Source organism: Camarhynchus parvulus, chromosome 1 (genome assembly GCF_901933205.1).
Source record: "Camarhynchus parvulus chromosome 1, STF_HiC, whole genome shotgun sequence".
Classification (NCBI taxonomy): Eukaryota; Metazoa; Chordata; class Aves; order Passeriformes; family Thraupidae; genus Camarhynchus; species Camarhynchus parvulus.
The window spans coordinates 83194252-83210223 of NC_044571.1; the positions used below are offsets into that span (position 1 = coordinate 83194252).

General features: G+C 35.3%; 1 protein-coding gene across 5 annotated transcripts in view; it reads right to left on the bottom strand.

The window, feature by feature from the left end:
• The window catches only part of PICALM (phosphatidylinositol binding clathrin assembly protein), a 66429-nt gene that overhangs the window by 22945 nt on the left and 27512 nt on the right, over positions 1-15972 (bottom strand). For all 5 annotated transcript variants that reach the window (XM_030962631.1, XM_030962640.1, XM_030962623.1 and 2 more), the window contains exons 3-12: positions 15279-15354; positions 13941-14043; positions 11546-11639; positions 10930-11041; positions 9449-9555; positions 8245-8286; positions 7444-7529; positions 6111-6234; positions 5638-5774; positions 3187-3287 (exon numbers count right to left, since the gene is read on the bottom strand). In XM_030962631.1, the coding sequence (XP_030818491.1) occupies positions 3187-3287; positions 5638-5774; positions 6111-6234; positions 7444-7529; positions 8245-8286; positions 9449-9555; positions 10930-11041; positions 11546-11639; positions 13941-14043; positions 15279-15354 (982 nt within the window). The remainder of the gene's footprint in view (positions 1-3186; positions 3288-5637; positions 5775-6110; positions 6235-7443; positions 7530-8244; positions 8287-9448; positions 9556-10929; positions 11042-11545; positions 11640-13940; positions 14044-15278; positions 15355-15972) is intronic.

A 15972-nucleotide genomic window follows, 5' to 3' on the forward strand; every position in this document is an offset into this window, starting at 1 on the left:
TGTCAATAAAAATAGGGCAGATTATCTGTTCATCAGTTCTTCCTTGCTCTTTCTGTTGCTGCTTCATGTTCTGCTTATTTTATTGGTTTTCTTTATATATATTATATAAGTAGAAAAAATTCAAACAGATGGGTCAAAATGTTAATTTCCACACTGATACATTTGTTTTGCTTTTGAAGTTTAGGTACAAATTGACAGCTGGCAAATGTACCAGAAACAGCTGGAATGATCTCCAAAGAACCCCAATAAATAGTGCAGATAAAACAATACAGAAGAAATTAATAAACACAAGTTTTTAACTGTATTTGTCTGAATCTACCATCCAGTAAAATTATTTTACACATGCACTCATCCATAAAATAACCCAAAACTACTTTCTGCTCCCAATTCCCAAGGTTGTATATGGAACTTCCTGTGTTTTGACTAGTTAAGACAATAAAATCCAACTTTAGATTATCAAGATTTTCTCAGAAATTTAACCCTTTCTCAGATTCTCTGCTTGTCTACCCCATTCTAACTCCAGCCAGCATGTCCAATCTTGTCCAAGTCTCAGAGCTTGCAAACAAAAGTAATCAAAAATTTGCTAGTAACAAAAGTAACCAAAAATTAATTGGGTTTTATATCCTAATTTATATCCTTCTATATTCAAGTTTTAAAAATTGCTGTCAGTTCTGACAGCAACACCTCAATGTTTCTAAAGCCCAATTTCATCCTTGAATACAAATGGCATCTGTTTATGTCAATGGAATCACTCTGCACCAGCTTGCCATCATTAGGCATGAATGATTTAAGTGCATTTAAAAGAGTAGTTTGAAATTTTCAAATTTCTACCTTTAAGTTATCCAATTAGAAGTATTTTGTCCGAAAAAACAGTTACAAATGATTTTCAATGGCATCTTTTATAGTCTGGAATAGGTAAACTGAAAATATACAATCACAGAACTCATTCCCCAGGAGTTTAACCTTGTTAGTTTTTACATTTTTGGAAGCACAAAACTAAAGGCAGTGACCCAAAAAGAACACTTCTGTAACAATTTATTGTTTTATTAGACACCTAAGAGCTTCTGCATAAAATTTTTAACAGTATTGATTTTAGCTGATCTGATATTCTTCTCAAAGCCACCATATACACAAAATACAAAGATCATCATGTCAGAAAATTACCTAAGGGAGGGATGCTGTGCAGTGGTTAGAGCACAGGACTGGAAATAGTTCAGGTTTCATTCTTGGCTCTGCCACTGACTTGCCGTATGACTTCAGACAAGTCAGTTAACTGCTCAGATTTCCCCATCTGTAAAATGTGGAAAGCACTTCTTATCTACCTCACCTGTGTGAAGTGAGTGTTTATGTCTGTAAAGCTGAAGAGCTGGGGATTTTTTGATGAAAGGTAACACAAAAAATGGTAATCCCAGAATTTTAGCCTAAAACTTTGGCAGACAATCCAAAATCTTCACAGTTAATTAAGTCTTATAAGTATTTAGAAATGTGTCAACAGTAAGCAGAAATATCAACAACTAGTACTGAAGACTCATACCACAAGCAACACAACATTGAACAAACAGACTTTCAGGTTCATGAAGAAATGCTGAATTGTGATGTGACCTTTGAGAGGCAAATAGTTCCCCTTCTATACCTCACATATGAAACAAACAGGACAAGTTGAAACAGAAGGTATTGGGCAGAAAGCAATCAAGATGAGCCAAACCATTTTTCTCCATTTCTAAACTCTAAGCCTATCATAGCACTGAAATTTGTATGCCTAACTCCATACACTCCTCACTACGTCTTTCTCCAAAGATGCTTTGCTCAGCAGAACTAAAGAACAAGCAAATTACTCATTTATTTTAGAGGCTGTCACATATATTAGTAGTGCCTTCCTCACTCAAAGTTGTGTTATTTCCCTACAAACAAATGTGAGAAGGTATAGAAAACAAAGTACACAGCAAAAAGTAAATAGGAAAGCAGAATACATACACAGCTTATTATGAAGATATATTAGATAGCTGGAAAGATGTTAAGAAAAGCTCTAGCTCATAAAATTAAACAGGGAAGTAAAAATTTAGAAGAGGGTTGTTCTGATGCCTGTGAAACTTCCTGAAGCAGCAATTACCAATTTTTTGCATCATAAAATAAAACATTTTTGCAAGCATCTAGTTTAGAAAAAAATAGACTGGAAATAGCCACATAGTTCAGGAGTTTACTATTTTATTAAGCATCATTTATGTAGAAAAATAAACCAACACTACCTCCCTCTCTCTCTGCCATAAAACTCTTTAATTCTCCACCAGTATAACCAACAGTTATATTGGCAATATAATACTGTATCTGAATTATTCTGGAACACCACAAAGCAGCCAAGAACTTTGAGTAAATATCAAAATGCTCCAGCACTCAAACCAATCTTGAAGGAAAATTCATGACTTTCGAGAACTCTTGTTCTTGACCCCTTGGTTTGAGGACTCGACTGTACCGATAAGATCATTTCAACTTACTCAGTCCATCCTAGAAACTGGGCAGAATGAAAATTTGGATGTTCCAGAGCACATTTCAGAGGCAAGAATATAAATTTTGTCTCTTCACTTAAGAGATCCAACCACAGCTTTTTGCTGATTTGCTGTTGTAGTTAAATGAAATATAGCAGAGAATTTAATAAGGCAGAGAAGCCTTATTATTATTTCAATAACTAACTCCCACCTTTCTTTCAATGCACAGTTGTCACAAGTGCCTCCTTTCAGGCTTCATCCAAGTTCTGCATTATCATCGCCAGAAAATTTGATTTAATATTAGGCAAAATTTAGAATATGTATTAAAATGATTTTGCATTCAGGTTTCTATGTTTGCAGAACAGTCTACCTCTTAGACATCTTCACTCAACTGACTTCTAAACAGCTACGTTTCTGCAGCTGGCTATGTGAATCTTGAAGAGAGCAGTTATGAGGCTGGCAGATCTCATCAACAATTAAAGTAACTTTGCTAATAAGAAAACATATGAAAAAAATTAGAATCACCACACACTGCTACATTATTTTAATGTATACACATATTTTACTTTTTATCATCCCTTTATTCACTTGTAATGTCTTAAGATCTCTCGCTTTAAGGAAGAACTAGCCCCCAGACTAGGGGCAACAGGTACAGGAACATGGCCATAGCAATTAGAACCTTAATCCAACTCAGAATTCTTACCTCCCCAGGTACTTCCTACTTGTGGAGCAGCTGATATAGGATGTACAGACGGATGAAAAGTTGGCTGCAAATCAAGCAGATCATTTGGCAGCTTTGAAGTGCTACAAAGATAAATTAATACAACTGTTTGAACTACATCACAGTTTTCAATATAGGCAAATAGTAGCCACTGTCAACAGTAATGAAAGCTTTGTTACAAAATGGTTATTACAAAATGGATAAAATTGAGCCAAAATCAGAAGGGCTGGTGAGCTCCATGTTTTCAATTCTGCAAAAAAGTGTTAATTTAGCAAGGTAAGTTGTATGTTATACCAAGGGGCTTTTGTCAAATCAAAGCTGTCCAAGAAAAAGACAGGTGTCCCCACAGTCCAATACCAGGCTAGGAGATGTTATATTCAGAACCCTTCATCAACTTTTAAAGCTCACCTCATGAAAACTCTATAATACAACCAAAAAAAAAAAAAAAAAAAAAAGACAAAATGAACTCTAATGGGCTGCACCACCAAAGTATTACTCTAAATTCCACAACTCTGATCTTTCCACCACAATCACTGCTGAGAAACTACATAACAACCATGAGCTATTAAAGACCTTTGGGAAAAGCAAAATGAAAGAGGCCTTGAAACACTTGATCACACATCAGGCATGTGAATGAAAACATATTTAAATGCACATTTTAGTCCATTCAAAATCAAATTGAGAACTTATCACATGGAAATTAAGAGTGAAGGCTTATATACAACTTCTGCATAAATTTAAAGAGTCAGACAAGAACAGTAAAATTCATCCTCTTGCAGAGAGTCCATTTCACACTTTAAATAAGTCTTGGGGAAAAAGAAAAGAAAAAAGAAGAAAAAAAAAAGAGTACTGGTCTTCTCCCAGAAACTTTTAGGACATGAAATGAACCCAAATCTGCACATATGTCTTCTACTACGCACAGAAGCTGAATCACTGTGACATCCAAACATCTCTCTAAATGACACCAGCACAAGAGTTTAACGGCCAGTAGTGACATCCTAGATCTCTGTATATTTTCTTGCTCACCCAATCACTTGTATAATTCACAGTTTTTGGTATTGCATGATTCATTTCAGCAGTGATTGAAATCACATTTTTCCACTACTGCTCCTATTAAAAAGCAGCATGGTCTGGCACTGCCCTGTAATGTGAGCAGCTGAACAAAGATAATTTTCAAGGTAAAGCTTGTTCAAGATAATGACAGGGATTAATCAGACACATTGCATTTAATGGCAAGCCACTGAACTTCTGACCCAGCATATCCCCTTGATGACAACTCCTGCTTAAAAACTGTTCTTTGCTCATAGCATTCATTCTGCCAGCAAGGAAATTTGAACAAGAAAAAGTAGCATTTGGGAGTTTTTTACAAGAAAACACTCTTGTCCTCACTATGCAGCATTTCTGTCTGTTTAAAGAACATTTATCAGATGTTTCTATGTTTCAGACTTCTTAAGAAGAAAGATCAGATACTCAAGTTCAAAGCACACACCCATTTCAAGTTTTCTGGCCTCTCAAAAGCAATTTTAAAAAAATCTTTTTACCAGGAAGTCTTTCAGTTACTAACACTGACAGATTCTCTAGCTCCTTATATGTGACTCAGCTATTTACTGCATATTTGGTGTCAAGTAATTTCCTACAATAGCTTTTTAATGGGAAAGAAAGCTGTCAAAAGAGCAATAGATTCTTGTGTGAGCTCTAACAGAACAACTACGCAATCCCTTCAGGTTTAGGATCAGGCTCAAAGCAAAAAATATCACTTCAGAGTATGGATTCCTTCTACCCTGATAAAAGCACTGTAGCTTCCACTGCTGCTTAGTTTGACAGGTATTTTACAGGATGAAGATCACACACTTGCTCATACCAACAGCTCCTGTTAGTCAAAGATCAGGATTAGCATGCAGTGAGTACTCTTGCACTTTCTTTGCAGGTCCTTGCAGAAATGTTCCAGATACAACACAAGACTGCAAAACCTGCCTTTCATTTCAAACCCTGTTTCAGGCTTTTCTTTTTCTGAAAAACTAGACAGAATATTTGCCACTCTACCTTTAAAGATCTAGAAATGCATTTTCTTTATGACTTCTCAAACAGAACTTTTATTTGCCTTTTCTTAAATTTACTTGCAATGCTCCTTGGGGACAAAGCATGTTTTACAGTTTTACAGTGTTTTACAGTTCCAGCTGTCTGGATTATGGACTAATAACAGCTACAAGGGCTGTCAGCAGTCAGTTTACACCAGAAACTTCTGCAAATAGATGAAAACATAGGTTTATGTTATTTATTACAAAAGGCTATTTTTCATCAGCTTCACTATGATTTCTTATCACATTGCTAATGTACTCTACACCCAAACAATCTTGTGCAATATACACTCTGTGGCAGAAGTTTAGAGGAAACCCTTGCTGAAGCACATCTCCAGTGGAGGATTCTGCATACCTGTTAGAGGAGCTAGGGGTAGAAAAAATATCAATGGCTGGTGTAGTCATTATGCTTCCTGCTGCAGTTGACACAGGAGAAGCTGCTGTGGTTAAAGAGGTATGAGGCTTCTTTGCAAGTTCTTTTAGACGTTGCTCCTGTTGGGAAGATGAGCTGGCATAAGAAATCTGAACATCTGTGTGTATGACATTGGAGGTAAATAAAGCAGAACTAAAGAATTATTTATTCCACACACTAGTGTTAGCCACTTGTAATTACAAGAGTCAGTGGTGCCACAAATGCTTCAGGAAACTATTTTAACAAACTCTCCACAAGCTATACCATCTAAGTACACACAACTCTACTTCCAGCACTTTGCCAACAGTACATGTTCGGTATTAATACCTCTGTTTTCCCCTTTGCTTAAGAGTCCTAATAAGCTATCAAAAAGAACACAGGAAAAGTATTTTCAATTAAAAATTCTGTACGCTTACCTTTAAAGCTTTTAAGAGAGCCTGTTCTTCCTCTAATGCAGCTTGTTTTTCCCTTTCATCCACTTTTGTGAGGGACAGGCCAGTGCTTGCAAGGGAAGAGACTGCATTGGAGAGGGTGGTAGCCCTAAAGTAATTGGACAGGAGAAAAGCTGGCTGTTAAAACACAACACGTGATATCAGCGTCTGAAGAACACTTTGCTCGTATCCACCCAGTCTCCTTCTGAGCTCTCTGTAACATTGGCCAGATCTACACTGCATAAGTGAAAAGTTTACATAAGACACATCATATGAAATGCACAATTAAAAATGCCCAGAAACCTTGCAATCTATTCTACCGGCTTTTGGATTTTCCACCTTAAATGCTTCCTGTCCAAACTGCATCATAAAATTCACATTTGAAGCCTTTGCTCTTTTCCTGTTTGCCTAAAATGAAATTATTTGTAGGCATACAGCAATCTCCAATCATCTGGGCTCCATTTCAAATTGTTGTTAATTTAACAGGCTTAGTGAACAAACTATCAATGCTTTTAATATATCCCAAAGGAAATTTTTAATTTATCATCATGTTTAACAGTATGCAAAATTATTTAAAACAAATACTTAAATTTTAACAGAGTAATCTTACAAAAGAAAGCAAATATTCTAAAAATTAGTGCCCTAATAGTCACTGCCGTAATGAACTCATAAAATATTACTGCCTCAGTTTTTGAACGTGCAATAAAGAAATGCTATTTAATTTTACAAGTCTTACCCCCAAGATTATGCTTTGTTAAATTTGAACAATTAAATTTGTCATGTAGAGGGGACTTCTCTATATTGCCTGTTGTATTTTAGAAAGCACTCACAATAATTTAATGCCTTATACCATATGCATTATGGCTTTCACTTCCAATTACTTTCAAAATTCATTCTTAATGTAAGGACTTCCTGGAAGCATTTCCTTGCTTTTGACAAAACAGGGATTAAAGCTGAGATGTAGAAGTCTAAGGACATGTATTTATTCATGTTGCATACCTTGCAGAAGTCTAATTATTAATAGAAAATGAACATTTACAGGTAGTATGTGAAAGAAACTTAGATTCTCTTCAGAAGTTCAGGATCAAATGCTAAAAGTGTAACTAGGGATGCTAGAGGAGGCCCTTACAGATCCTTAGATTCTAGTTCTACTGACCTGGAAGAAGGTGTTTTAAGATATGACAATTTGCTAATCCATCATTGCTCATACAATGCCTTTAAGGAAACCTCCTCAAATCTTAATTTACAATGAAATTGAAAAAAAACCTGATTTAACACTCGATTTGACAATTGTCCAAAAGGACAAGCATATAAGCACCTGCTTGCAGCTGTGGAATCTTTGATTTTCTTCCCCTCTAGAGAAGCTAAATGTTGTTCCAAAGCATCAAGAAGGCTACTCGGTGCCTGCAAAGAGAGACATTGGGGAATACATTTGAAGAAACCAATAGCTTAAATATTTTCAGAGAATGCAACTGTAGGGCAACTGGTACAAGAGTTCTGAATACTTTTACCCCCTCTTGGCATTCTGTATGTTTTTAATGACTTCAAGTATAAGGTGATCTATTCTACTCACTACATTATTCCCTCACAAGCATTTATCAGCAAGGACTGAAATAAGTCAAGAAATGTTAAAATTAACTGCTAGGAAACAGCAGGCAGATAATCGGAAGCAGTCAGTGTTTTAAGAGGCACTAAGAAGGAAATTGTACCTAAAGTAATTTCTCTGTGCATGTTCTGCAAGCCTTCACATTAACTTCACACTAACTTCAATAGGCATATAGCCAAAAGCAAGGCTGCTAAAAAACACAGCTTTGTAATATCATGTAAGACTTTCATTATGTGACCTCACAGATATAAACTGTGTCTTCAAGCATGATGGAAATAAGGTTATCTTAAAAGTCAATTAGAGAATGACAGAAATGTTATAAATTTTTTACAACAGGATCACTGAATATAAAGGCCAGGCTCTGACAGAGCTTGGATTTAATCACAAACTTAGAGATAACTTGGTGACAACATATACAGTAATGCCTAAGTGAGTACCATAATGGCATTTCTGATCATGCAACCCTAAAAATACACATACATGCACTGGCAAACACATAATAGGTTTATCTACCTGTGAGAGATCTGGTATGTCTCCTCTGTCAATTCCAACTTGCTGTAATAAAACAAATGAGCTTTAGAACCTGTTTGTTGTTTTTTTTTAACGCAGAGATACTCAGAAAGTAAACAACATTAATATGAAGTAATGCAAAAAGCACAAACTTGTTCAATATAAATTTTAATCTCCAGAGTCTGTACTCTGTAATGGTTGGTTGTAATAAATTATTGTTAAATGTATACACATTGAAGTAGGTGTATTACACAGATATTTCAACAGATGGAAGCTTAGAAACAAGAACCCAGTGTTTTAGAACCTGAAGAAGTTTGACTATCTCACAATTTACGCGGCAAACTCTCAGACCTACTGATACACAGGATATATTTGATGAAATAAAGCATCAATGAAGTTTTATAAAGAAACATTTTTCTAAAATGCAGATGAAATTTAGGAAGTTTGCAGCAGGACATATACTGTTACAACAGAAAGATCAATACTCTCAACTTCAATTGACAGTTTTATCAGCTGAAGACAGGATCTCTGACAGACACACTGCCAGGACAGACAGCAAGCCAAGCTTGAAGGCTTATTATTTTGTTAAGAGAGATTTGAATACTGAGGAAATAAAAACAAGAAGAGAAGCACACCTCAACTGAGGAATTCCATAATATTAGGACATCAATTTAGCAGTGCTCTAGAAACAAGAAGGCAACAGACTAAGCATTTCTTAAAAAAACCCACAAACTAAACATTTTGCAAAGTAATTGCTTTTCCCTCTATGAGCACACCTACAGCAAAAAATCTTGAAGAATTCCCATGTTCATCTGTTTGTCTCAGTTGCCTATTTCTGAAGCTGTTATTTCATCTAAAACTTCTGGTAGAATTGTGGGTTTCAAACTAGAATACAGCTAGGATCATAGAAAACAGATCACCATGAAGTTCCTTTGTTTGTTTAAAGCAAGCTCACAAGTATTCCATAACCAAGGAATTTTTAAAATGCACATTAATACACTCTCCTCCACAAAAGACCAATAAGCACTCCACAGTTAGGTTTTCCAATACAGTCCTCAAATGAACTAATCACCAGGGTAGAGATAAACAAGATGACCCTTGAGAGAATAGCAAATAAGCAGGAAGGAAGAAGCACCTGTTTTATGATAAAATAAGCACTTTATAAGCTGTTTCAAATAAACAGCTAAGTTTATTGGCTTAAGTTTACCTCTGCAACTTTAAGGAACTCTGAGATCCGTGTCATTCTAGTGAGGAACTTCTTATATATATCAAGGCCTTCTTTGCATTGGTTCTTTTTCATATCAAAGTATTTTTCTAGAAACAGTAAGAATATTTGCATTAAATAAGAAATCAAGATTTGCAAAGGATATGCAAAGTAAAAGCATATAAACCAAGACAAACAGAAAATACCTGCTGATCTGTTATTATGATAACTGCAGAAGTCACTATACCTAACTTGCACCAAATGACAAAAGCTCTGTCAAATGTGAGCCATTGGTTCCATGCATGAAAATACACCTTACCTTGCAGGTACTAGATACCACGAAAGCACAACCACCTTGAAGAGGACAATCAAGTTAAAGAATAGGTCACTCAAAGAAATGTAAATTCATCTTCTTGGGAAGAAGAACAAACAAACAAAAAAAGGGCAGTTTTACAATCTGGTAGTCAAATATCTACTCTATTCCAGTGGCCAGACATCAGGCAAGATTTTGATCTTCTCTGACAAACTGATGCCTCTTACTATGGTCTGGGGCAGTGAAGTACAACTGATTAGAAAACAACAGTGCTGAAAAGCAAGAAGGTCCCACTCCTCTTTCAAAAAGCCCTTTCAAGGCCTGTTTCTTCTTTTTTACTAAACTTCACTCAAAGCCTAAGTTGAAAGCAAGTGCATATTACTTCTTACCAAGGGAAAGGAAGCTGACAGGAGCAACACACTGGAAGACTGACTGACTTCAGATTGTCCCTTACTGACTTAGTCTGGATTTTACTTTTCATTTTGCAAGCACTGGGTAATGACAGCAATCAGGAGCTTAATTTAATCACAGCATATAACAAAATCAAGTAAGTCAACTGATTACTTTCAACTTAACTCTTTCCTAAATTTAGGAAAATTCATCTCCAGTATGTGCAAGTGAAAGGGCCTTAACCCTGAATTTTTAATTCTCCTTAATATATAATATATGCTCTAGGAACATAAAACAACCAATCATGGAAACAAAGCAACACTGAAGTTTCAATAGCCAAGCAATTACGGACGTTGTGACTACAGATCTGCAACTGACCATAACTGATTCCTTTACTAGGAAACACAAACTGTTTCTTAAGAAAATCCCCAACCAACATCAATATTATAATTCAGGTTTGTCATGCAGTTCAATAAGACAAAATTAAAAAAAAAAAAAACCAACCAAAACCAAAACCAATGTCCACAAAAATCCCTAACAAAGCAGTGCAAGAAAAAAAATTAGGTGAATAAAATCTTGGATGGACTTGCTTTCAGATTTTACCTATCCCTGGGTACAAAGCAACGTCAAATGCGACTGCATAGACAAACACTGGAAATGACAGCAAAATTTTGATGTTTTACACTAAGACTTTTTCAGTTTCTCAAGAGAGCAGCTCTTGTGAATCATTCACTGAGCAACCCCCCCAGAGCTGAGCATTGCAGAGAGCAGTTGTCCTTACCCAAGAGGTTAATAATCCCTTCGTTATATGCCGCGAACAGTCTAATGGCATCTTTGAAGAGGAGCATGAAGGCAGCATTAATTACACCATTTGTAAGTTCATTGCTATTAACCTAGGAAGATCAGAAAAAGTTAATTGAACTGGATTGATCTCTTACTGGAAAACTTCTAGTTAAACTTCAGAACATTATCTCATGACAGGCTTTCCAGTCATCTCACTGGCTGTTAGCAGAAAGTAACACCATAACTAACCAACAGTTTCTCTCATCACAGAATTAAGTCAAATCATTTTGGCAGACATTTTTGTTAAACAATGCTAATGTTAACTAACATAACTAAAAGACAGAGGGCATAAATAATCAGCTTTTCAACAAACAAGCAACTCTTACATAAGGTACACAAAAACACAGTCATTTAGCACAAAGCATTCTCTCTAGTGAGCATTGTATCTATTTTTTCTGATTTCTTGGGGATATACCAATGAACAAAATGATTTGTGCTCTTTAAACTGTGCAGATAACACGGAACCAAGTGCAAGACATTTAATCTTAACCTATTTTATGTGTTTGTACAACAAGTTGATGGTATGTTAGAAATGTATGTGCTGCTAAACTTACATTAAAGTCAAGAAGTGCATCCATTTGATTTTGTATAATTGGTACAGTTTTTAAGAGCTTTTCTGTGCTCATTGTTCTCATCACTCCATCAGCCCTGTTGTGAGGAAAAAAAAACAAAGAAAATTCTTCACATGAATCTTGAAAGCAATTTTTAGTAAGAAACAACAGAAAATATAGCAGTTCATCAGAGAAACCATTTAAGTCTTTGCCATACAAAGCAATCCTTGTGGTGTTTAGGAATGGTGTCTAGCCATTATAACTGTAATAACTGCAGCACAGAAATACAATTACTTATTTGGTCAAAATGTGACTTCAAGATGAATTTTTACTCAGAGAAAATGAAACAAATAGTGTTTAGAAATACAGGAGAGCTACGATGCATCAGGTAACAAAAAAAAAGCTCCAAAGATTATTTTTGAAGCAATTTTTAATGTATTCTTTTTCCAATTATCCAATTATTATTTTGTGTCAGTTTGAATTATTTTCAACTTAAAGAGGTGAGAAAGAATAAAAAAATGCAGCAGTATGTTTTTCAAGCTTTTTCAGAAAGATTCTACAGACTACATGAAATTTCCTTTTCAAGGCTGACCACCAATATTTGGTTGTTTATTAATTACTCAAATTGAATACACTAAGATTGGCTGCAGATTTGAAAAACCCATCAAATGAATAACAAAAACACCCAAGAAATGCAACAGCTGAGGAAGAGACTAAATCCACTCAGGGACATGAAACAACTGCTTTCTGTAAGACAAATCAGACAGCCTTGCAGTTCATCAGCACGCACAGAGCAAACCAAATGCTTCTGCAAGTGCAAATCTCATAGTGCATCTTCACAGAACAGTTTGTGGCTGTTCTCCAGGTTGGAAAGCAGTGGGGAGCATGCTGCTTCCAGCTCTCTACATGTGCTGTATATTTACTCCTAACAGCAAACAGCAAATGCAACAAACTGAATGGGGCAGAGCATGGGTGTGAGGGCCCTGAGAAAAGGCAGATTGCTGCGATCAGAACAGTTATTCCTATGGGCTCACAGAAGGACCTCAAGGCACATGGTGCAGGTTAAATAATTCATCTCATTAGACCTAAAACACCTGATAAAACAATTGTGTATTTCTTCAGAGCAGCTGCAGCCACCTTACCACATACAAATCTTAGGTGTGGAAAATACTGTTTTGTGTTGTTGGCAATCCAAGCAACTCTAAAGGCAGAACGAACAAAAGGAGCCCAGACATCCTCCTTTTACTCTACCATCACACTTCAAACCAAAATGGATTCTACAGTCTTAGCAAGGAGGCAGAAGGGATTTGGACAGTGTTCTGAGGCGCACTACAAATGCCTTTACAACATTAATGCAAAATATCATTAGACAGCCCATTACTACAATTAATTCATTCAATAGTATTAAATCCAGATTTCTGTGGATTAAACATTAAGTTTTTAGTTTCAATATAATTTCACCTATATGGATGATATATGATTTAGATTTGGGTGTCCTATATATACATATACATATTATATATATACATATATATATACGCACACACACATATATATATACACACAAATACATACACACACATATATATATATATAAGACACCCAAATCTAAAACTAGTATTATGCTTTTAAACCCTAAAAAGCACCATATAAAAAGACAATGGACAAAGATGGAAAGACTCAACTGTGATTGGTACCTTTTCTCCAGCCTTCCCAAAGAAGAGCTCCAGATTAATTCCATCATTCACTATAACATATAATTTACCAAACCACTGGTGCTCTGCACTGTGTTATTTTACACGTAAACAGGTACTTAATCTCAAAATAACTCCTCTTAAATGAACACACTTTCCAGGGAAAATTTGAATTCCTGTCAACCAACTCAGGATAGCATCTGCTGTAAGGTACTATTAAAAGTACAAATTTACATTACCTTCAAAAGGTAGTAAACTTCACACAGATACTTTGTGACAGAACAGAGAAACACCAGGAAGGACTGCAAGGCTGCTTCACCTGTCATTTAAACCTTCCACAGCTACAAGCACAAATAAATTGCATAGTCTGCTATATTACATAAGAGGCAAAGTATATAATCTATTGTGAAAGATTTGTTAAAACTTCTACTTTTTTAGATAGACTTCCATGCATACCATCTTTCATTTTTTTTATATTAAACTCTTGATGTTTAAAGATAAAAAATTACAACAACTGAAGTAAAAAATGTTTTGCTATATACACTTTCAGGCTGTTGGGCCTTTGCGTGTCATGGGAGATATTCAAAAGAGAAAAGGAGTCATTATTGTCTGTATTAAGCCTGAGCTAACAACGATATTTTTCACTAGAATTACAGGACATAGGACAAAACCTCAAAATCAGTAGAACAAAATGCAGTCCTTACCCTCTTTTTACTTTTGTGAAGTCAAAAGCCACTTGTCTATAGGAAACTGCCTTTTCATTCAAATACCTGCTATACCGCCTGATAAACGTTGACATGTCATAACCTAAAAAATAAGTTTCAGGGGTTTATTACTTACCTAATCAAAGAACAAGAATGTCATTCAAAATAAAGTGCAAAATATTAGCACAAGACAGCTCCATTGACTATGCAAAATTGTGCAAAAATATAATCTGACAATAACTGCATACGTCATTGTATTCACCATGTAAATCAAACAGACAATACCACAAATATCTAGACAACCTCAAGTATGTTAAAGTTTACACTTCACTTCCTAAGGAAATCACTTCCACAAGCAAAATGAAGTAATTTTTATGCAAGTTCTTTTATACTACAATAGAAATTACTATCAAAAAAATTAAATGATGCATTCACAAAGGCATTCCCATCAGCTCAGCAACACACTGTCTCATTTGCAACTGAACAGAAAAAAAAAAGGCTTTGATGGAAACACCACAATATGACAGAAATTCTTCTCTGTTAAGATAGCAGTAATGGGAAATATTTTGATTAACTGTCAATCTAGGGGTACAGACTAAGAAGAAGATCTGTTCATAGTCTATGCTGAGACCATAGAAGTTAAAACTCAAAAAAATGACAATTTGGTAGAGCTTTAGTTATAACTGAGAAGGTTTCTGTCCTCAGGCAACCACTTTGGCTGCCTGTTCTAGCACACTTGTGGCAAAGATCCGAAGTATATAAGAAGCAGTAGACAAAGTAAGGAACCATCTTAGGAGAAAAAACAATGCCAGCTACAGGTATGGTCAGAACTGCACTGAACTGCAGCATAAGAGTTTGGAAGACTATTTCAGTTGAAAAATTTGAACCAGAGAAACAGTTATTTGCCCACTGAATTAGTCTCAAAGTTAAATGGAATAGTCTTTGATCAATTTCCCAAAAAATTAACCTTAATTTTTTTTAGAGACAGTTCTTGTCTTGCTGATCTGTTGTATGTACATATGATGCATTTTTTAAAAATTAATAATCAAAATTGCCTCATTTGGAGATGTCTATCTCTATAGAAATAAGAGGGATACTGAGATCTGTATGTCTAAGGAAGTCAGAAGCCTTTCAGTATGCCTGTTAGAAAAGATTCAACATGGTCCTCCAGCAGATAGCTCCTGCCACACCATTACAGCATTTTATTTAAGAAATGCAAGCTCGGGTAAAAGGGACAGAAAAGTTACTTCCTAAATGACAGGGTTCATTAGAGTAACCAAGTCGTCTTTGCTGTTCCTCAGCACATTACTAACTTCTAATGAATAAAAGACACCTTACCTTGCAATCCACTTTTGTCTAGGAAATTGCTCAAATTAAACAATGTGTTTCTGGACGCCAGATACTGGATAAAACGCTAGATGAAAGAGAAAAAATTGAATACTTTTACTGTGCTACCAAGGAGAAGGAACTGCAGTAACAACACCAGAAACTTTTTATCAAGGTTACAAAATTCCCCTTTTATGCCTCAAGACTGACTTTAAATCTGGAAACTATTACAAAACCAGCTAAGCTATCGAAGTAAGCTAGTTATTTTTTATGTATAAATCTCTGAAAAAATCCAAGTAGCGTTTTGTATGAAGGCCTCATTTAGTTGAAGTTTATTTTAAGCTAGAATATGGAACTCTGAACTTCTGAAAAATCCCTTCAAATACATTCTCATTTTACGCGCTCATAGTTGTTTCACTGACTTCAATTTTATAACAACTGATTTAATAATGCTAATTAGCCAAGTCATCTTTACTCAGCATACAACAGTAATGGTACTTAAATATGAATCTAGGTGATGGAAATGTTAGTTTGCTTATAAATCAAATATCAAACATAACAATTCATATAAAGCATTAACACTGTATCACACAACTTCTAATTATACTTAATTACAAACTATGTTTCACAAGGTGAATGATGCTATTTTCATTTTGTAAAGACACATTTAAGATTGTTGACACAATAGGAAAAAAAACTTGTACAG